The following is a 17,061-nucleotide window of genomic DNA, read 5'->3' as shown; positions in this document are numbered from 1 at the left end:
GGAAAAAGGCTGCAATGAAACAAAGAGTGAAAAATTTAAAGGGGTCTGAATACTTTCCGTACCCACTGTATGTCTCATTCAAACTACAGAACTGTTACCCGATCTGGCAAACTTGCATAGTGCGGTTAAAGCTGGTAGAGAGCCGCAAAGCGATTGCGGAAGTGAAGTTCACCCTGTTACAAGTTGGTGGACCACTGAAACGATTCTGGAAACATTCCTTTAAGGAACAAAAAGTGTTCTAGTGCTTTAAAACAAAGCTAAATGTTTGAGCTTAGCTGCAGTAACTTGATTGGTATTGTAGGGTTTTATTTGATGCTGATCCAAAGCCTTTTTGTAGCTTTTGGCCAGGGCACTTTGGACTCCTTGTTTAAAATGGTTTAGTATTTAGAGTCACATTAATGGAGCATCATTTTAGAAAACAGTTATGAAGACATTTACTGAACACACATTTAATAGCTATGCACTTTTATGGAAACATTACAATTTCTTCCAGGTTTGGAGCACTAAATACATTTCTCCCTGAGGGATGTAAAGCAACATGTACTATACATGTACTTCAAGGATGGCATTGAATAAATGCACTTAGATTGTCTCTTCTGCGTTTTGCTCATGCATGGAAGAGCAATTTGATGGCATGAAGAAAAGAGGAGCAAGTGGGAGCAAAGAGAAAGACCTAATGAGAGAGAAAGGGGTGCAATAACAGAAAGGGGGCAAGCAAAGGAATCGGTGCATGAGATGAGAGAAATGTGGTAGAGGGATTAACACAATTTCAACTGAAGATATGTGAGTCTTAAAGGTGGTGGGAGAAAGCAAAACAGGAAAAAGGGAGATTAATTAATGTAGAAGATGGATATGGACCATTAGATGATTGCTGCAGTGCTTCCCAATAAGACTCTCAGGGCTTTAGCTAATTCACCTGCAATCATTTACCTTATAGTGGGTTTGACCACAGGCACAAAGGCTGCATGGGAAATAAGACTGTCTCTCTCCTGAATACATCCAGAAACACGTGTGCGCACACAGCGATTATTCAGTGCAGGCACTTTGTCTTTTTTTCTGCCACTCACACAAGCTCACTCTCAAGCTATGTCAAGGTCATAAACAATTTTTTGTTTCCTTCCTGCTGTGCTATTGGTGTTTCTTCCATACACTGTAATAATTAACAATTAACCTTTAACTGACAATGCTTGTCAGAGCTCACACTTTACATGTCCATTAGTTTCATGTCAACGCACCAGGCAATATTAGCAGTCTGCACATACTTAATATCTCACATAATCCAAAGTACACAAAGTCTGACCTTCTAGCTATTGAACAGATGATTAACCTTTATGCTCATTTAGCCCCTGGTTTGCTTTATTACTTGATGAAATTTTAATTACAAAGTTGAAATCATGTTCCAAGAACCCTCCCAAGAAATCCATATCCAAGCTCTCCCTTGAAGACTATCAGCTGATGTGCAAATGGAATCCATCCACACATTTTTCTTAGTTTCCCACAAGGGACAAGAAAACTTTAGCTGGAGTTAAAGGAATTTGGCAGTATAAACTTTTGTTTGAAAAATCTCCTGGCACTCAAAAACATGTCAAGAAAACGTCTTGGCCATCAGTATTTGTCATTTCATTCAATTCCCAATGCTAAACCGTTGTGTATTATGACTGTTCAGTGACAGCAGGAGCCTATATTAAATGGTTCTTCAAGCCTCTTCACTGATTCAGGATTCAGAGCTTGACAAGGAATTCTCCAAAGCAGATGTTGTTTTAATAGTTAATGGAAAGACTGAACACACATATCCCAGAAAAAAAACTCATCAACCCCAAACTATAGACTTGCAAAACACCCGGACAATATTCAGGCACATACCTACACATAGCTAAAAAAAAGCTTTGCGTAGCATCAAAGCACACTAAATATAGCATTCATGTTTGTCAGCCTAATTCAAGTAAAAATGCAAACATGCACCCACTCACAGTCATGAATAGTGTAAATGGATTCACACAGTAGCACATTGCTGATTGTGGGGCAGTAAACAGGTTTTGGTTATATTTAGCTGTTTGTTCCACTTTTGCACTTTGCCTTGTCCCTCGTCAGCAGAAAATAGAGTGTGTAGAGGAGACAAGGCTGGCAGCTCTGGTTCAGCTGATGCCAGTGCACAGTGCTTCCATTGTCACCTGCAGATTTGGGGGAAAAAACAAGGTGTTATGTCATGTCATCCCAGGCCTATTTCTGTGAAAGGATAACCTGCTCTCTAACTGAAATCTGTATCACACACAGAGGCCCGATTCCCAGCTAATTCTAAGACTACAGCAATGGAAAAGGGCCAGGAGGAAAGACAGAAAGACCCTTAAGCCCGATGGTTTCAGCTTTATTTCAACATATTTTAATGGAGGGGGAGAAGTGGGGCAACACTTTTCCTGGCAACTCTTGTCTTCCATGAATAATGAAATACAGACATGTGGAGGAAGCAAGAGGGTAAAATTAAGAAAACTGAGAATCCAACCATGGGATTTTCATTTTGAAAGCCGTTATCCTGCTGTTTCTCCCTTGTTTCTCTTCATTAGATTAAAAAACAGAAAACCACTTGTAGTACAATAAAAGCAAGTTCTTTATAACGTCTCCCCAAACCTTAGACAGAATAATGCTGTCCAATACTAGTTTGTACGTGACCAAAAAGGCCATGTACTTACATTCTTGATTCAAACAAAATCAATTTGCATAAAGGCTGGACAAGAAAATGTACACCAGAGACCATCAACTGGCGGCCCACTGTCAATATTTGGCCAGCCAAAGCTTCCAGTCCGGCCCGCAGAATAATAATTCATTCAGAAAGTGTAAAGAGGAAAAAATGGGTGCTACTATTTAGCATTTCAAGCATTCACAGCAGGCGACATTCCACAGGGAGAGAAAACCCAGCTCACTGTTGTATTTGCATTTCACGTGGCGATTCATTCCGGTTTTGCAGGAGGATCTACGTGCTGCACACCAAGAGGTAGCCTACTGAATGGGTGTTACAACATGCAGCACATGTACCAAACTCGGAAAGATACAGAGAGGATTATCGGCGGCCCCTGGCGCAGATGACAACTAAAGCCACCAACACGTGATCTGTGGCAAAACCGCGTGGTAGGGCACAGAGGTAGGCGGCTTAATTGCCTTAATTAAAAACCTTTGTGAGTAAAAAGCCAATACGTACTTATCAGTACTTACCTGTACCACAGGTATAAACATGAAGAAAGCAATATTTCAAATTGCTAAATCTGTATGAAGCTTCTCTATCATCGGCAGGCTGTTTTACACAAACACACCACGCTATTCTGAAAATAGTGGATTTTTACAGTTGTGTGGAGCCGATAGTCCTAATTTGCTTTCTACAATGGCTGAATGTAACGGACGTAATATCAAAAAGTTACGCACTAAAGCTTTAAGTAGCCCATCATTATATCATCATATAATGATCATCATAGTTATCATTATGTGTTTCCAGTGATTTTTAGGTGTCTACTCTGTTCACACAAAGTAAATATAAAAGCATAAATTTAGTAAGAAAGTAAAAATATTAAATAATGCTAGGCTTACTTGGTATAAATACAGTACATTTTACTTTCTTTCTTAAAAGTCTGGCTCCAAGAGTGTCTGGCCCTTGGAAAAATGTAGTTCATGTCCCCTGTTGTACCTTGATCATGTTCTCCATATTGTATATAGTGTACAAAGATTTATATCATAAGCTAAAAGGGTTATTATTGTGTTTTAGAGAAAACAGTACAGTGAATTGATAAGATTGATGTAGGTCGTCGACCTCATCAAGAATTGTCACTGGGAGACAGACAGGGACGGGGGAAGAGAGATATAGAACATGAGATAAATGGACATGCGGGCCAGCATGCTAAGTTATCTTCAGTTGATAGTGAGAAAGCAAATACTATACTACAATATTGACATGTTACTACTTACAAAATAATAATATTACATTAGTGTGATCCCATTACAAACTCCTAAATTAGCTTAATGATGAAACAGATTAAACCAGCATGATGAATTCATGTAGACACAATAAGTCAAATATTAATTTAGCAAAAAATACAACAACAGCACCCAACAGCCCAGTTTTACAACAGAGTTTGAGTTTGTTGGTTTGTTGCAACAGGAGACCAAGCCACATGTGAATTTGCCACTGTTGCACTGACAAATGCACAGGTGTTCAGTTCGGCTGTGAATGAGAGCGTGAACATCACTAACATGCCACGAGCTGCAGTTGGCTCACAACATACTATTCAGAGGCAGGTGTGCAGCTGAAAGTATCAACACACGGACCAGTGTCAGACGGACGGAAATAAATACATTGAAAATAACAAACAACTTAAAATACATGCACATTAGCTGGGCACCATCTGCATAGTAGGCTGGAGATGGACAGGTAAATGAGTAGAGAATGAACACAAAGAAAAACAGATTAGAAAACTTCTAATCTTCAGGTCGCACAAGTAGACCACTGGATAACAAAGGTGATGATGGATAGCTCCTGGACTCACTAGCAGTTAATTGAAAGCATTACTCCTTTTTATTATTTAGGTATATATGTTTTATTAGTTATTTTGAAAAAAATAGTCTCAGTCTGTTCACATACTGTATTACAAAGCCAAGAGTGTGAGTGAGGAATTTGGATCACAAGTGGTTCAGTATTCAGTTATTCACAATAGACCTGATTATGATGGGCTGAATCAGAAGTGGCTGCCACTAGCTGACAGCTTGATTCTCTGCTAACTGTCTTTTTGGCTTCAGCTACTTTATTACTTCTGCTTATACTGTGAATTATTATTACTTCCCTGTCTGTGTTTCTTCTTGCAATATTCTTTGAAAGTGAAAAAGTATACAGTATATCTCAACAGCCTTGTTCTTGTAAGGACCACAATGCACTTTCAGGTTTATTAAGAGAAGCACATTGAGATTCAGATAATGTTAAAACAATTAAAAAATAAATTGCAGCTTGACGGTTTTCAAAAACGCACTTAAAGCTTTGCACATTCTTTAGTGACAAGTCAAATGAGCATTTCAAACCACTCATTTAAAACTCACCTACATTAGTCACTGACAGCTTCTCCCTTGTTTCTTGGGTGGTAGTGTAGTTACCTGTTCCTTTGACACATGACATCTCCCCTTCATCCCATCAACCTAATGCTGAATTTGACAAGCTCTTTAAAGGCCTCTGTGAGTTATGTTTTGATCGTTAGCATCCCATATGTCAAAAAGAATGTGATATGCATATACTAAAAAGAACTTGGGGAAAAGCTGAGTCCCGTGCAGCTTCTTCTCTACGGAGCCAGTTTCCTGCTCTTGTTAGGGAACTAGATAGTCTAAGCATACTCAGAGTGTATAACTTCAAGACATCTCACCAATGTCTATGCAAAGACTTACAGTGGTGCTCATTAGTTTAAATGCCCATGCTTAAATTGACTAAAAATTGGAATAAAAAATGATGTTTTGGAAATTTATTTCAATGCCTTAATTAAAAAAATTGGTAAAATCCAACATTTACGGACACCCAGTTTCTTTGTGAATGAATCATGCATTGTAAATAAATAAATGTTATTCCTTAAAATACAGGGGGCATAAGTATACATACCACTATGTTAAATTCCCATAGAGGCAAGCAGATTTTTATTTTTGAAGGCCAGTTATTTCATGGAACAGGATACTATGCATCCTGATAAAGTTCCCTTGGCCTCTGGAATTAAAATAGCCTTTTAATACCCTTCACCATACATAGAGAATGGCATGGGATACTTTCAGTAAAATCATCTCTCAGTGCAAACCAGCTATTAGTCTAACTAATAATATAATTAAACCATGCCAATTTCTATGTATGGCGAAAGGTATGTGATGATGTGGGAATATTTTAATTCCAAAGGCCGAGGGAACTTTATCAGGATGCATTGTGTCCTGATCCATGAAATAACTCACCTTTAATAATAAAAAATCTTCCTGCCTCTATGGGAATTTAACATGGTATACTGTCTGCCCCGTGTATTTTAAGAAAGAACATATAACATTACATTATTCATTCACAAAGAAAATTGGTGTCCTTAAAGGTTGGATTTATTATTTTTTTAATTAAGGCATTAAGATAAATTTCCAAAACATGATTTTTTTTATTCCTCTTTTTAGTCAATTTAAGCATGGGCATGTAAACGTATGAGCACCACTGTATTTCTTTCCTGAAGTTTGCACTTTCACTTTCTTTATTTGTTGTATGCAGCATGTATAGTGGGTTCATGAATAAACTGTACAGCATGGGGTTATTACGGAGAACCCTTATGAAGACAGACAAGATGTAATTTCATAAACATATCATCAGGCTAATTTGGATCGTCTGTCTGAACCTGTCTAGCATAGAGGTGTTTTCATCAGTTGATTTGCTTCCGGCAGGCGCATTTTGTTTTATAGAGATAAAAGACATTGTGTAAAACCAGGATTCAGTCACTCTAGTTTGGGGCATTTGATGAAAGTGACAATAAGCAAAACAATAAGCAAAGCACATTTAGCATGCCGAAAGTTCATTCTCATTGAAACCGAACATTATCTGCATACTAAAACACCATCATTATGCAAAGGGGATTCAAAATCATAGTGGCTGGAGCAAAACAAACATTTCTTTGTAAGATCTTCTCTAATTTCAAAACTATTGACCGGATAATTCCAGTTCACATTATTCCTTCATAAAGTACATCTCGCATCCTGCCATTTGATAGCTCCTCAGTCCTCGGCTGAACCTTAAGTTGTTTTGTCCATCCTTTGCCAAGGCCGTCTCAAACCTATTATTTCTGCCCCGAGGAGTGAGGCGGGATCACAGAGGAGCTACAGGTGAGGATACACGAGAGCAGCCTTCCCGGACACCATGCAGCTGAAAGCGTTGCTAACTTTGCTCATATCTGACAAATTCATGTGATGCTTCAGAGGAAAGGACATCTCATCCCTCTAAAATACATTTCCCCATTTTCTCACTCCTCCCATAATTTCCTTGTGTCTATCCCGTGCATTCTCGGAGGGGTGGAAGTGGAAGAGCCGGGGATGCAATTTAAGGGAAATTAGATGCATCTTTTGACTCTTCAGAAATTCAACCAATTCTACTGTAACTTGGTCGATACTTCATTCAGTAGGCTACAGTACGGCTATATTACTCTCATTAACATGCTGATGTTGTGGCTACTGGGATCTGATCATCATGTCTTTTAATAATTCAGAGTGTGTCCCATTCCTAATCTGCAGGATTGTGGCAAACTGTTGTGGTGTATCAACCACAACCTGTCAGCCACGGAGGTGTGATGAGCATTAGATTTGCCTCTTGCAGACGGTTTGTCATGAAGGAACAAGGTGTGAGGAAAAACACCTGGGACAATTTTCCTGACTCACATGTACAGCTCACAGGGATATATGCAAATCAAATAGCAATCATTTGGCACAAAATGTGATAGAATGTGTCCATCTCATATTTTCCAGAAATCTTTTAGAAAATACAAAATGCCCATCAAATTTCATTGGCGCCTGTCACAAGTAGCCTAATTGGTTCCTTATGACAATTTGACAGCAGGGCTCTAAATATCATGCCCAAAAATGTCAATGACCTGCCAGCAGCTGAGTTACAGGGTCACAACTTGAAAAGTTGTGGATGTACTGTGCCATACTTGACTTGCTCTTAATCATGTACATAAAAGTGATAAGAAAATTTGATCCATCAGGTTATGCACTGCATTTCTTTTTTAAAGTCCACAGAATAAAATGCTGATATGAGACAAATGCCCAGAATATTCCCTAAAGCCTCCAAAAGGAAATCCCTAGGTCAATGCCCTGCCAGAAAGAGTTCCTGGTAGTTAAAATGAATGGTCAAAGAGAGAGCTAAAATGGTTCTATTGCTAACTCACTATGTGCACTCAGCATATTCAGGAGATCTGAAGTGTACAGAGGACAATAAACTTCAGCAGATAAGTACTGCAAGGGAACTGTTAAAGCTTGGAGGTTCAACAGGATACAAGTTTCACTCAGGTGTGTGCTGAAACATTTACATAGAAGAGCCCTGTGTAAGCATTACAGAGATTCATCTGCTGACATAACGATACTGAAAACAGAAATTGGCTAATCTCCTTATGTGGTTTTACTTCTCCCCTCTAGGTTGCTTGCTTTGTAATCATCCCTTCCTCTTTCCCTGACTCCCTCTCTCTAGAGTCTAGCCTGTATCCCATTTCCCGGAGAGGTCATGCAATATTCTGCCTCCCCCCTCCTATACATCTGTTCCCAGTTCTTGCCTTGTGCCAAGGGCAGCTACCCGCCAAGGCACCCATACCACAGGTTCTGTTGCTGCCTGCCAAGCATCTGATCAAAGGGGACAGCTGTCGAACGGATCTGCCTGCCTGCCAGCGTTGATGCATGAATGACAAACGGCCAGAGGAAGGGAAAAAATAAACATCCAGCACCATCAGCACCACTGCTCCATACAGAAAAATGTGTTGGATGGTTGGGTGGTTGGTTGGTTGGTAGACAGCCATTTGGCCAAAGCCTGAAGGAAATGCCGTAGTCTGTTTTAAACCCAGCAAAGAGCATTAGCAGATCACAGATTAGGACGCTCAGAGGAGTATAAGGACAAGAGAATAAGGAAATTAAATAGATTAGATGTTGTCTGTTATCCTGTGAGAGACTCATATACACACACAGGATAAGAGAGAGCATGTAGTACAGCTTTACTCATGCATTTCATGTAGAAGAGAGATGACAGCGTCAGAGTAAAGGTTTGATTGCCAGTGAGGTCACCTATATTAGAAAGGAGGCACTGGGGACAACTGTAGAACAGAGAAACCACTCAGGGTGTTAAAATACACGGAGAATAGAGGGATGTAAAATATTCATTACATCAGAAATTTTGTCAGGCTCTTGGTGATGGGCCCCAAAATGTTGGGCTGTGCCCCTTTCAGGCACCTACAAGGTTACTTGCTTAGTAGTCTGCAACCTTGATGTTCCACTTCCGGATTGCTCCGGTGACGCAGGAAATACCGCTGGATGAATGTTTTTTTTTTTGTTTCCTTACACTTTCTTTTTGTTGGAATTTTAAATTCTATGGATTTATTAGGACTATTTTTGATTGCTCCTCAGATCTCTGCAGGGTAAATTGCGACATCTAGCTAGACTGTCCAGTTCTCTTGCACAACTTTTTTGGTGCGAAGCTTAGACTATTCTGGCAAAGTGAGACTACTTGCTTAGTTATAGTACTTACTTGTGCATGCATGTGTAGTTGGTCTGGTCTTAAACACCTTACAGCAAGATCTGTGTTGCTTGAAGTTGGAGTTGAATGAAAAAAGGGTCTTGCCACCTGGTTGGGTGTTATCTAAATAAAATGAAATAAAATTAGCAAAACAGTTTCTCACAGGGCTTCAACATGGATACCTCTTCTAGGCAAATCTTCTAGCTGACTGAGCAAGCATGGTCAGTGCAATTCTGAGTTTGATAAAAAATAGTTAGCTGTCCACAAACCTATCAAATAAAATAAATGAGTTCCCACCAACAGAGCAAGAGATTACAGATACTGGCATATATAACATCAACAAGTCTGAGTAGTAACAATTTCATCATGCACCATTGGTTTGTTTTGTAATAAAACTGAATTTTGAACAATGAATGCAACATGTAATACATAATTAATGCAATGTTTGTGTGGCTATTTACCACAGTGGTGCCAGTGTACCAGAATGTTCAAAATGACAATGCTAACATTCATCTTCTCGGGATTATAATTGTGCACACAGTTTTATTACCACCTGGACCAAAGTGGTAGGGACTTTATGACCCAGCAACTGACATTATTATCCCAAGAGCCAATAGTGGCAAAAATGAAAACAAAACTGCAGTAGACCTACAAAAGAGTAGGAAGAACATTGTGTACTTAAAAAAAAAACTAGGTTAAGTAAACAGCAGCTCCATAGGACTCTAAGTCTGGACTTATGGTCTGCACGTCTTTCAAGGAAAAATAAACAAGTGAGGATGCTAATTTAGCTAGCAAGCTTATCTTCAGTAGCCTTTATTTAGCGTGTTAATAAAAAATACTACACTAAACAAAAAAACGTTTAAAAGTTTTACATTCAACAACAGAGGACTACACTTGGGACCCCTCAAAAAAGTATAACTTAGTTGTTTCACACTGCACCTTTCTTCAGAAAAACGTCCAACTAACTGAGGAGAGGGGGTTGAGGTGCCTTCATGCTGATCCAGGATTTAGTAACGTTAATTAAACTAAATAGATGTATAAATCTATGTTTTTACGGTAGGCTACATGGAAGTACCATGGACGTTACAGAAAAGTACATGACCAATTATATATTTCAAGATGGCGCAGCTGGATCCTTGATTGGTTAGCGACGCGTGTCACTCCCCGATTTAAGTCGTGTAGATTTGAGTCGCGCACACTCAGATATCTATTTACTGTTTACGGTGTAACATGTCATACTGAAATTAGTGAAATCCATGAAATAATAAAGTTTTCTTATTACAAACAATAACAGAAGATGGGAATCATGTCAAAAACGTTTTAGCTAGCTATTACTGTTTGATTGCTAACGTTAGCTCAAAACGGCATTCAAATAGCAGCCTTTGTCTCACGCATTGACCGTTAATATGAATGGATAGAGCAACATACCACCTATGGTCTCTCGTTAGCATATTGTATGGTAATTGTCGCAAAGTGACGCATGCGCGACTCAAATCTACATTCGACTTACAACCGGGAGTGACGCGCGCGTTGTGATGCTGCGTTCCAGTTAAACTGGAAAACATGGTTACCAGTCGGAAATGTTATTTGGAACACCCCTTGAATTCGGATTTTCCTACTCGTAGAGAACATTCTTTAAGTGTCTGTGGAGAGAACCGTAGCAACCCAGACCTTAAAATCCAATGTGGCTGCTCGATCCGAGCATCAACAGCAGTAAAATACGTAGGAATACTGGCCCTTCTGGATGGTTTTGTTCTCATTAAATCAGCTGAACACACATTGATGTGTTCTTCTATCCGTTGACATGTTGCTACGGTGTTTGCACGTGCAAAATACCACAAAAAGCATTGCTATCAACTGGCAGTGCTAACAATGGTCAACCTGGCTAGAATCCACTCAATCCCCGTTTGTCCGACATGTAAGTGGAACGCGATAAAGTCGTGTGACGTCATTCCCAGTTCTGGCCCCTCGAATTAAATCGAATGCAATCATGAATGTATTATAATCCATTTAAACAATTTTGTTAGGCAGTGTCCGAGCATTACAGTCTCATGATTAAGATTGAGAACATAGCTTGCAGGACGCTGTTGATTAGCGTTGGTTTGATTGAATCTTCCATTTGAACAAGCATTTTCCAATTACTGCCAGCTCCAGGGCTGCACTGCTGTGCAGCTTAGCTTGACATGTGATCACCATTTGGAGGGCCAGAGAATTTGGACTCATCATAAAGTTAATAATATACCCACTAAATTAATTGTGTTTTTGTTGAACAGCAGAAAACTAATCTTTTCTCGGTCTAGAAAGTACACTGCTCCATGTACCTTGCTGGAGCTTGACAGCCTAATGTGCTAAATCACAGAGAGCTGAGTCTCAGCAGGATTAAAATTTAAAATTTAAAATAAGATTGCTGATAACTCATGCAAACTTTTGACTAAGTTTATATGAGCACATTAGATTGTTGCAGTAATTAAACCAAATCCTCCCCCTATTTGCCTAAGTGTCATTTTAATATTAATAAAAATACCAGTGCACTTCTTTTTGTAATGGGATCCAGTAAGGAATAAGTACCACCTATCCTGTATGTATGCTACTTAACAAACTTCTTTGCGTTTACAAATAAGTCTATTCCTGCAGTGCATAACAGGGAGTGGTAGACTAATTGGGCCCCCCAGGGAGCCCAGAGGATGTGAGTCAGAATATGTACAGTAGCCCCAGATCCAATTAGACTGCACTACCACTTGGCTACAGATGCATTATTGAAGTGTGTTGTGGAACAGCTGGACCATAGATGATAGGGAGTGCTATTTAGACTTGGCTAATAAAAATAATTTAGGATTGATATGCCAGAAATCACTTTTTCTTCTGAATTGTTGTGGAGTGGACATAGTACATTTACAATACAATTATGACTTCAAAGTACAGACAGTTTCCTGTCGGGACATGATTTAATCTGACCGGTTGCTAAAATGAGCAGATTTTACACCATGAAATGACTTATGCGGTCAGATATCATGACCAGCAATAAGCAACAGCATGGCCAAGTCAGACCAAAGTAAATGTTTTTAATCGAACAGCACACAACCTTTAAGAATAATCGATGCATGCAGCCACAAGAGAGTGATGCTGCTTAAATGAACAAAAATGGTGCTTGAAGGGCAGAAGTAAAAGGACAAGAGGATAATTACCATTTATTCTTCATTTGGAGTTACAGCTCAGCGTGCTCACTGCAAACATGTAATAATGATACCTCTCACTGCACGATCAATTCCTTTGATAAATTATAATGCTAAGATTGCGGCTGGATGGCACTGAGGAGTTGGCTATAATTAAGCCTTTGTTCCTCAAAAGCAGGTGTAAGTTTAAAAGCTGGTTTTAAATGCAAGGCAAGTTCTGCATATGAATACACTTTTAAGTGGGGGGATGAATTTCTAAACAGTGATTATGCAATTCTGTTAAGTGATTCATCTATATCACCTTTATATATTTAAATCCTTAATCTATTACAGCCAATTAAACTAACGCATAAGTTAAAAAAAATAGGGGGGGACACGTACTTGTTATAAAATTTTTATTTAGAATAAAACATATAGCCATTATACACGTAGTGTTGTCGATCTATTTTACATACCTCAGGAGAAGCGACACAGTTCTGCTATGGTACGGTTCATCATGATTGTAATCATTAACACATTAGTCAACAGTCAGAGGAGGTTATAGTAGTGTTGTTCAGTCTCACAAGTTTTACAGGATAGAATATAGCACAACAACACAACGCAGTGAGGGACCAGTGCTAGAAGGCCAGTGGAAAAACCAACAGATGAAGTAATACTCGTCATAACTGGTGGCTTCAGCATGCCACAGACCCATTGTGGTACAGTAATAGGAACTCTTTTTTTAACTTGGTAGCTCCTCGTTGTGGTGTACTCCAATACAGTAAGCTAAAGCTTAGAATTCTAAACCAGGTTATTGTGGTTCTGTAAGTGATCACAATTGTTTTAAACAAGTTTACAAACCACAAAACCAAAACTGTGTCTATGATTCTGAGGTAGCAAGGCAATCATGGCTTTCCTCTGATTTCTGAACATATATCTTTTAAAAAAACTATTCTAGATAATGACGGAGGGCCTCTTACAACCCCAAACAACTTTAAATTGAAATTTTTATTCTCCAAAAAGTCTCTCTTTATACACAATTCCACTATCATTCATCGACTGTCAACTCTTGTCTTCCACACGTGGAACAGTATAGGCACAAAAGGGGTAAAGTTTACATCAAATCGCATTCGACACAAAAGTCTGCCGGCATATCAATGCTTTAAAGGGGAACTTGACATCAAGCATGCTACATGATAGATCTTCAAAACAAAACAGACGATTTGATAAGTGACAGTTTTTTTAAATGATCCTTTCGGCCACTAGATGTTATTACTCAGGAACTGTGCGTGCTGCCAAACATGGAAACCTGTGTCTACTTCCAAACAGACAAATAACTGCAACTGGGGGCTGGAGAGTACAAAGCTGTGGAATGACATGAAACCCAACAGTTAGATTCCCAGTGAGGGCACAATTAAAAAGAACGAAACACAAATTTCAAACTGCCCTCTGAAAAAAAAGAGCATGTTTTACTATACACAGCCCCGTGTCCATATACTCATCTGCGTATCTAAACAAATCACTGACAAATGTTGAACCAAGTTCAGGTACAATCTACAGTTCATAAAATGTACAGTTTGCATAGTACAAGACAAGGTGGTAAAAGTAGTTAAGTTGTCTGGTCCTTTGCGTCTTTGGGATTTAGGGTCGGGGGGATTGTTTGTTTAGGAATGGTCTTGCTGTGCCCACACACTCCCATGTGTGCCCACACACTCCCATGTGTGCACACACACACACACACACGCCATTGTCTGTTGGGACTGTCCTCACATCACCTGAAAAACAGAGAACAAAGACATGAAATCATGTTGACAAAAAACAACAAAAATGACACCTTTTAAAACAACTGGTGTGTGCCTGGGTTCAAGTAGACCCACTGCAAGTTTGTACTGTTGTCTTTGAAAGGCAGCAGGTAAACCCCCCTCATTTCTCTTCATCAAGACATCACTGTGTGGAAATATGAAAAATGTTCAAACAAAGTAATCAAGTTTGAAAGCTAGTAAATGGACTGCAGTCCTTCAAGCCTGTTACAGTCCATTAGGAGCTCAGAGTGAAGGAAAGGGAGAAGGGGGGCGTGGATGATGCAGGGGAGATTTTACATAACAAAGCTCTCTTCTCAGAAATGGATTTAGGTACTCAAACCTATTCGACCCATGCATTTGTGTGAAAAACAACAACGTGTATGGCATGGTGTTTGCCAAGGACAATGAAAAATAAGTACTAAATATAAGTAGCAGAAGACTGAGAAGATATAGGAACTTTAGTACACTTCATTTCCTGAGTGTACTAAACACTAATTGTGTATCGCAGGCATGACAGAAATTCATGATGAGCTTGAGTTAAATTAAATTTCAAGGTGTTAAATGTTGAAAGCCATTAGTTGAAGTGTAATGGTCATCAAAAAGGGAAGCAGGGTCTGTTTTGCAATGGCCACCGCAAATCCGCATGTAGCAGCTGGCGTGTAAAGGTATTAGCTGTGTGTGAAGAGACAAGCTAAGCAGTTTTAAAATACAGTGAGAGAAAGGACACAATGGTGTGAGCGGAGTAAAAAATTACAGGTCAGTGGCAATGGCTTTCACAACACCTCTGTCCCAAAATGCACCTTGGCCTCAGACTGGGGAAATGAGAGGTGCAGCTAATGGGACTCTGGAGAGATCCATTAGCCGTCTAGTTTCTCACAAGCCACCAAATTTTGCAGGGCTGAGGCAGGTGAAGGCTACATGGAGGCGGCTACTTTTGTGGCAGCAGCTGTAATTACCTCCAAAAATGTAGCTCTGCTCAAAGTTCTCTCCCCTTTGCCAATTACTCAAACTCGTATAAACACAGACAACAAAGCATAAAGTAGCTTTAATACAAGCTGCAAGTACAAAGAGATTTAAAGACCTTTTGTGTATCTAAAAAAGTGGAAGAAACTCAGCTTACCTGTGGTCTTGAGGAGAGGCTTGAGGCTGTGGGAAACAAAGCAGAGAGCAGTTTCAGACCACAGTTTATCTCTGTTTTTATAAGTTTACAAAAAAATTATCAGCCTCCCACATATTCCTGCTCACACTCAGCTCCGTGCTGTTCAGTCCCAGCGCCTCGGAGCTGTGCAGTAACCAAATGCTAATAACGCCGGAGCGTCTGCCAGATTAGAATGGATTTTTAACTAAAGCCCTCATAGGAGTTTTAACTCTAAATATCTGAATGCAATTTAAAGTCAGTAAGCTCTAACTCGCTATTTGAAACATTTTTATTTATTTTTCTATTTGATTAACATTCCCAGAGGTGGATACTCTTTCAAATTCTGCTATAAAAAGTAATGAGTGTTGAAGGTTTTTCCTGATCTAATCAAATATCAAATTTAAATGATATTATAAAAAAAAAAACTCAAGGCTGTACTTGAAATCCGTGTGTCTGAGAAAGCATTTATCGGATTTAAAAACCACAAAGTCACAATGCACAGGAATCTGCATGCACTGCACAAACCATGATTACATTTTTTGAAAAGGTACACTCTATATACCACTCTTCATTGTAAGACCTTTTGAATTCATGACTACAGATAAGAGCATAGCTGCTATCATTTGTACATGACACATGCACGCACACACGCACGCACACACACAATACATACATACACCACCCAGAAAGTCAAATGACAGTAAAAGGTCAGGAAGATAGATGTAGAGCAGCCGTGTGTGAGGTGGTGAAAGAGGATGGAGCCTCATCAAGAAAGTACCAGCGTTTCTCTAATTGCAGTGAAGATCTAAGCTTGAAACAACAATTTGTTTTCGAGTTGAAACATTTAGTCCATTAATCAATTCCTTGACAGGAAATAAATTGGCAACTATTTTTGACATTTGCTTAATCGCCTTGGTCCCGTTTTAAGCCCAAATGCCAAACATTCTCTACTTACAGCTTTTTAATTGTTAGGATTTGTTGCATTTCTTTGCCATACATTCGGGGGTTAGGGTAGAGATAAACAAAGTGACAATATGACACATTTCTGGGGTTCATGTTGAATTTTTGGGAATTTGTGGTGGAGAAAGTTATGACTTTATAGACACATTTATAGAGAAAGAATGCCATTGCTGTACAAGAGGCTGTACAAGCAGTACAAGCTTTATTTCAGAAGGTAGAGCAAGTTGTCCTTTAATCACAAGGTTGACGGTCCAATCCGTAAGTGTCCTTGAATAAGACACTGATCCCCGAGATGCTCCCGATGGGCATTATCGGTGTATGAATGTACAGTGGTGTGAAAAAGTGTTTGCCCCCTTCCTCATTTCCTGTTCCTTTGCATGTTTGTCACACTTAAGTGTTTCGGAACATCAAACCAATTTAAACAATAGTCAAGGACAACACAAGTAAACACAAAATGCAATTTGTAAATGAAGGTGTTTATTATTAAAGGTGAAAAAAAATCCAAACCATCATGGCCCTGTGTGAAAAAGTGATTGCCCCCTAAACCTAATAACTGGTTGGGCCACCCTTAGCAGCAACAACTGCAACCAAGCGTTTGCAATAACGTGCAATGAGGCTTTTAAAGCGTCCTGCAGGAATTTTGGCCCAATCATCTTTGCAGAATTGTCCTAATTCAGTTACACTAGAGGGTTTTCGAGAATGAACGGCCTTTTTAAGGTCATACCACAACATCTCAATAGGATTCAGGTCAGGACTTTGGCT

General features: G+C 39.3%; 1 protein-coding gene and 1 long non-coding RNA gene across 6 annotated transcripts in view; one reads left to right on the top strand and one right to left on the bottom strand.

Moving 5' to 3' along the window:
* The window catches only part of LOC117961559 (utrophin-like), a 41,652-nt gene that overhangs the window by 2,980 nt on the left and 21,611 nt on the right, over positions 1-17,061 (bottom strand). For 3 of the 5 annotated variants that reach the window (XM_034900327.1, XM_034900330.1, XM_034900329.1), the window contains 2 exons: positions 15,322-15,347; positions 12,799-14,174 (listed from right to left, as the gene is read on the bottom strand). In XM_034900327.1, coding sequence (XP_034756218.1) covers positions 14,166-14,174; positions 15,322-15,347 — 35 coding nt within the window. In that variant the 3' untranslated portion in view covers positions 12,799-14,165. Of the gene's footprint in view, positions 1-12,798; positions 14,175-15,321; positions 15,348-17,061 lie in introns of those variants that run through there. The other 2 variants (XM_034900328.1, XM_034900331.1) reach the window with 1 other exon arrangement.
* LOC117961561 overlaps positions 9,070-17,061 on the top strand; it is a 13,817-nt gene continuing 5,825 nt past the window's right edge. The window contains exon 1 of the long non-coding RNA XR_004660434.1: positions 9,070-9,179. This is a non-coding gene — a long non-coding RNA (uncharacterized LOC117961561). The remainder of the gene's footprint in view (positions 9,180-17,061) is intronic.

The sequence above is a fragment of the Etheostoma cragini genome, chromosome 18 (genome assembly GCF_013103735.1).
Source record: "Etheostoma cragini isolate CJK2018 chromosome 18, CSU_Ecrag_1.0, whole genome shotgun sequence".
Taxonomy (NCBI): domain Eukaryota; kingdom Metazoa; phylum Chordata; class Actinopteri; order Perciformes; family Percidae; genus Etheostoma; species Etheostoma cragini.
Note: the sequence above shows the minus strand (reverse complement) of the source record. Positions and strands in the feature narration are given on the sequence as shown.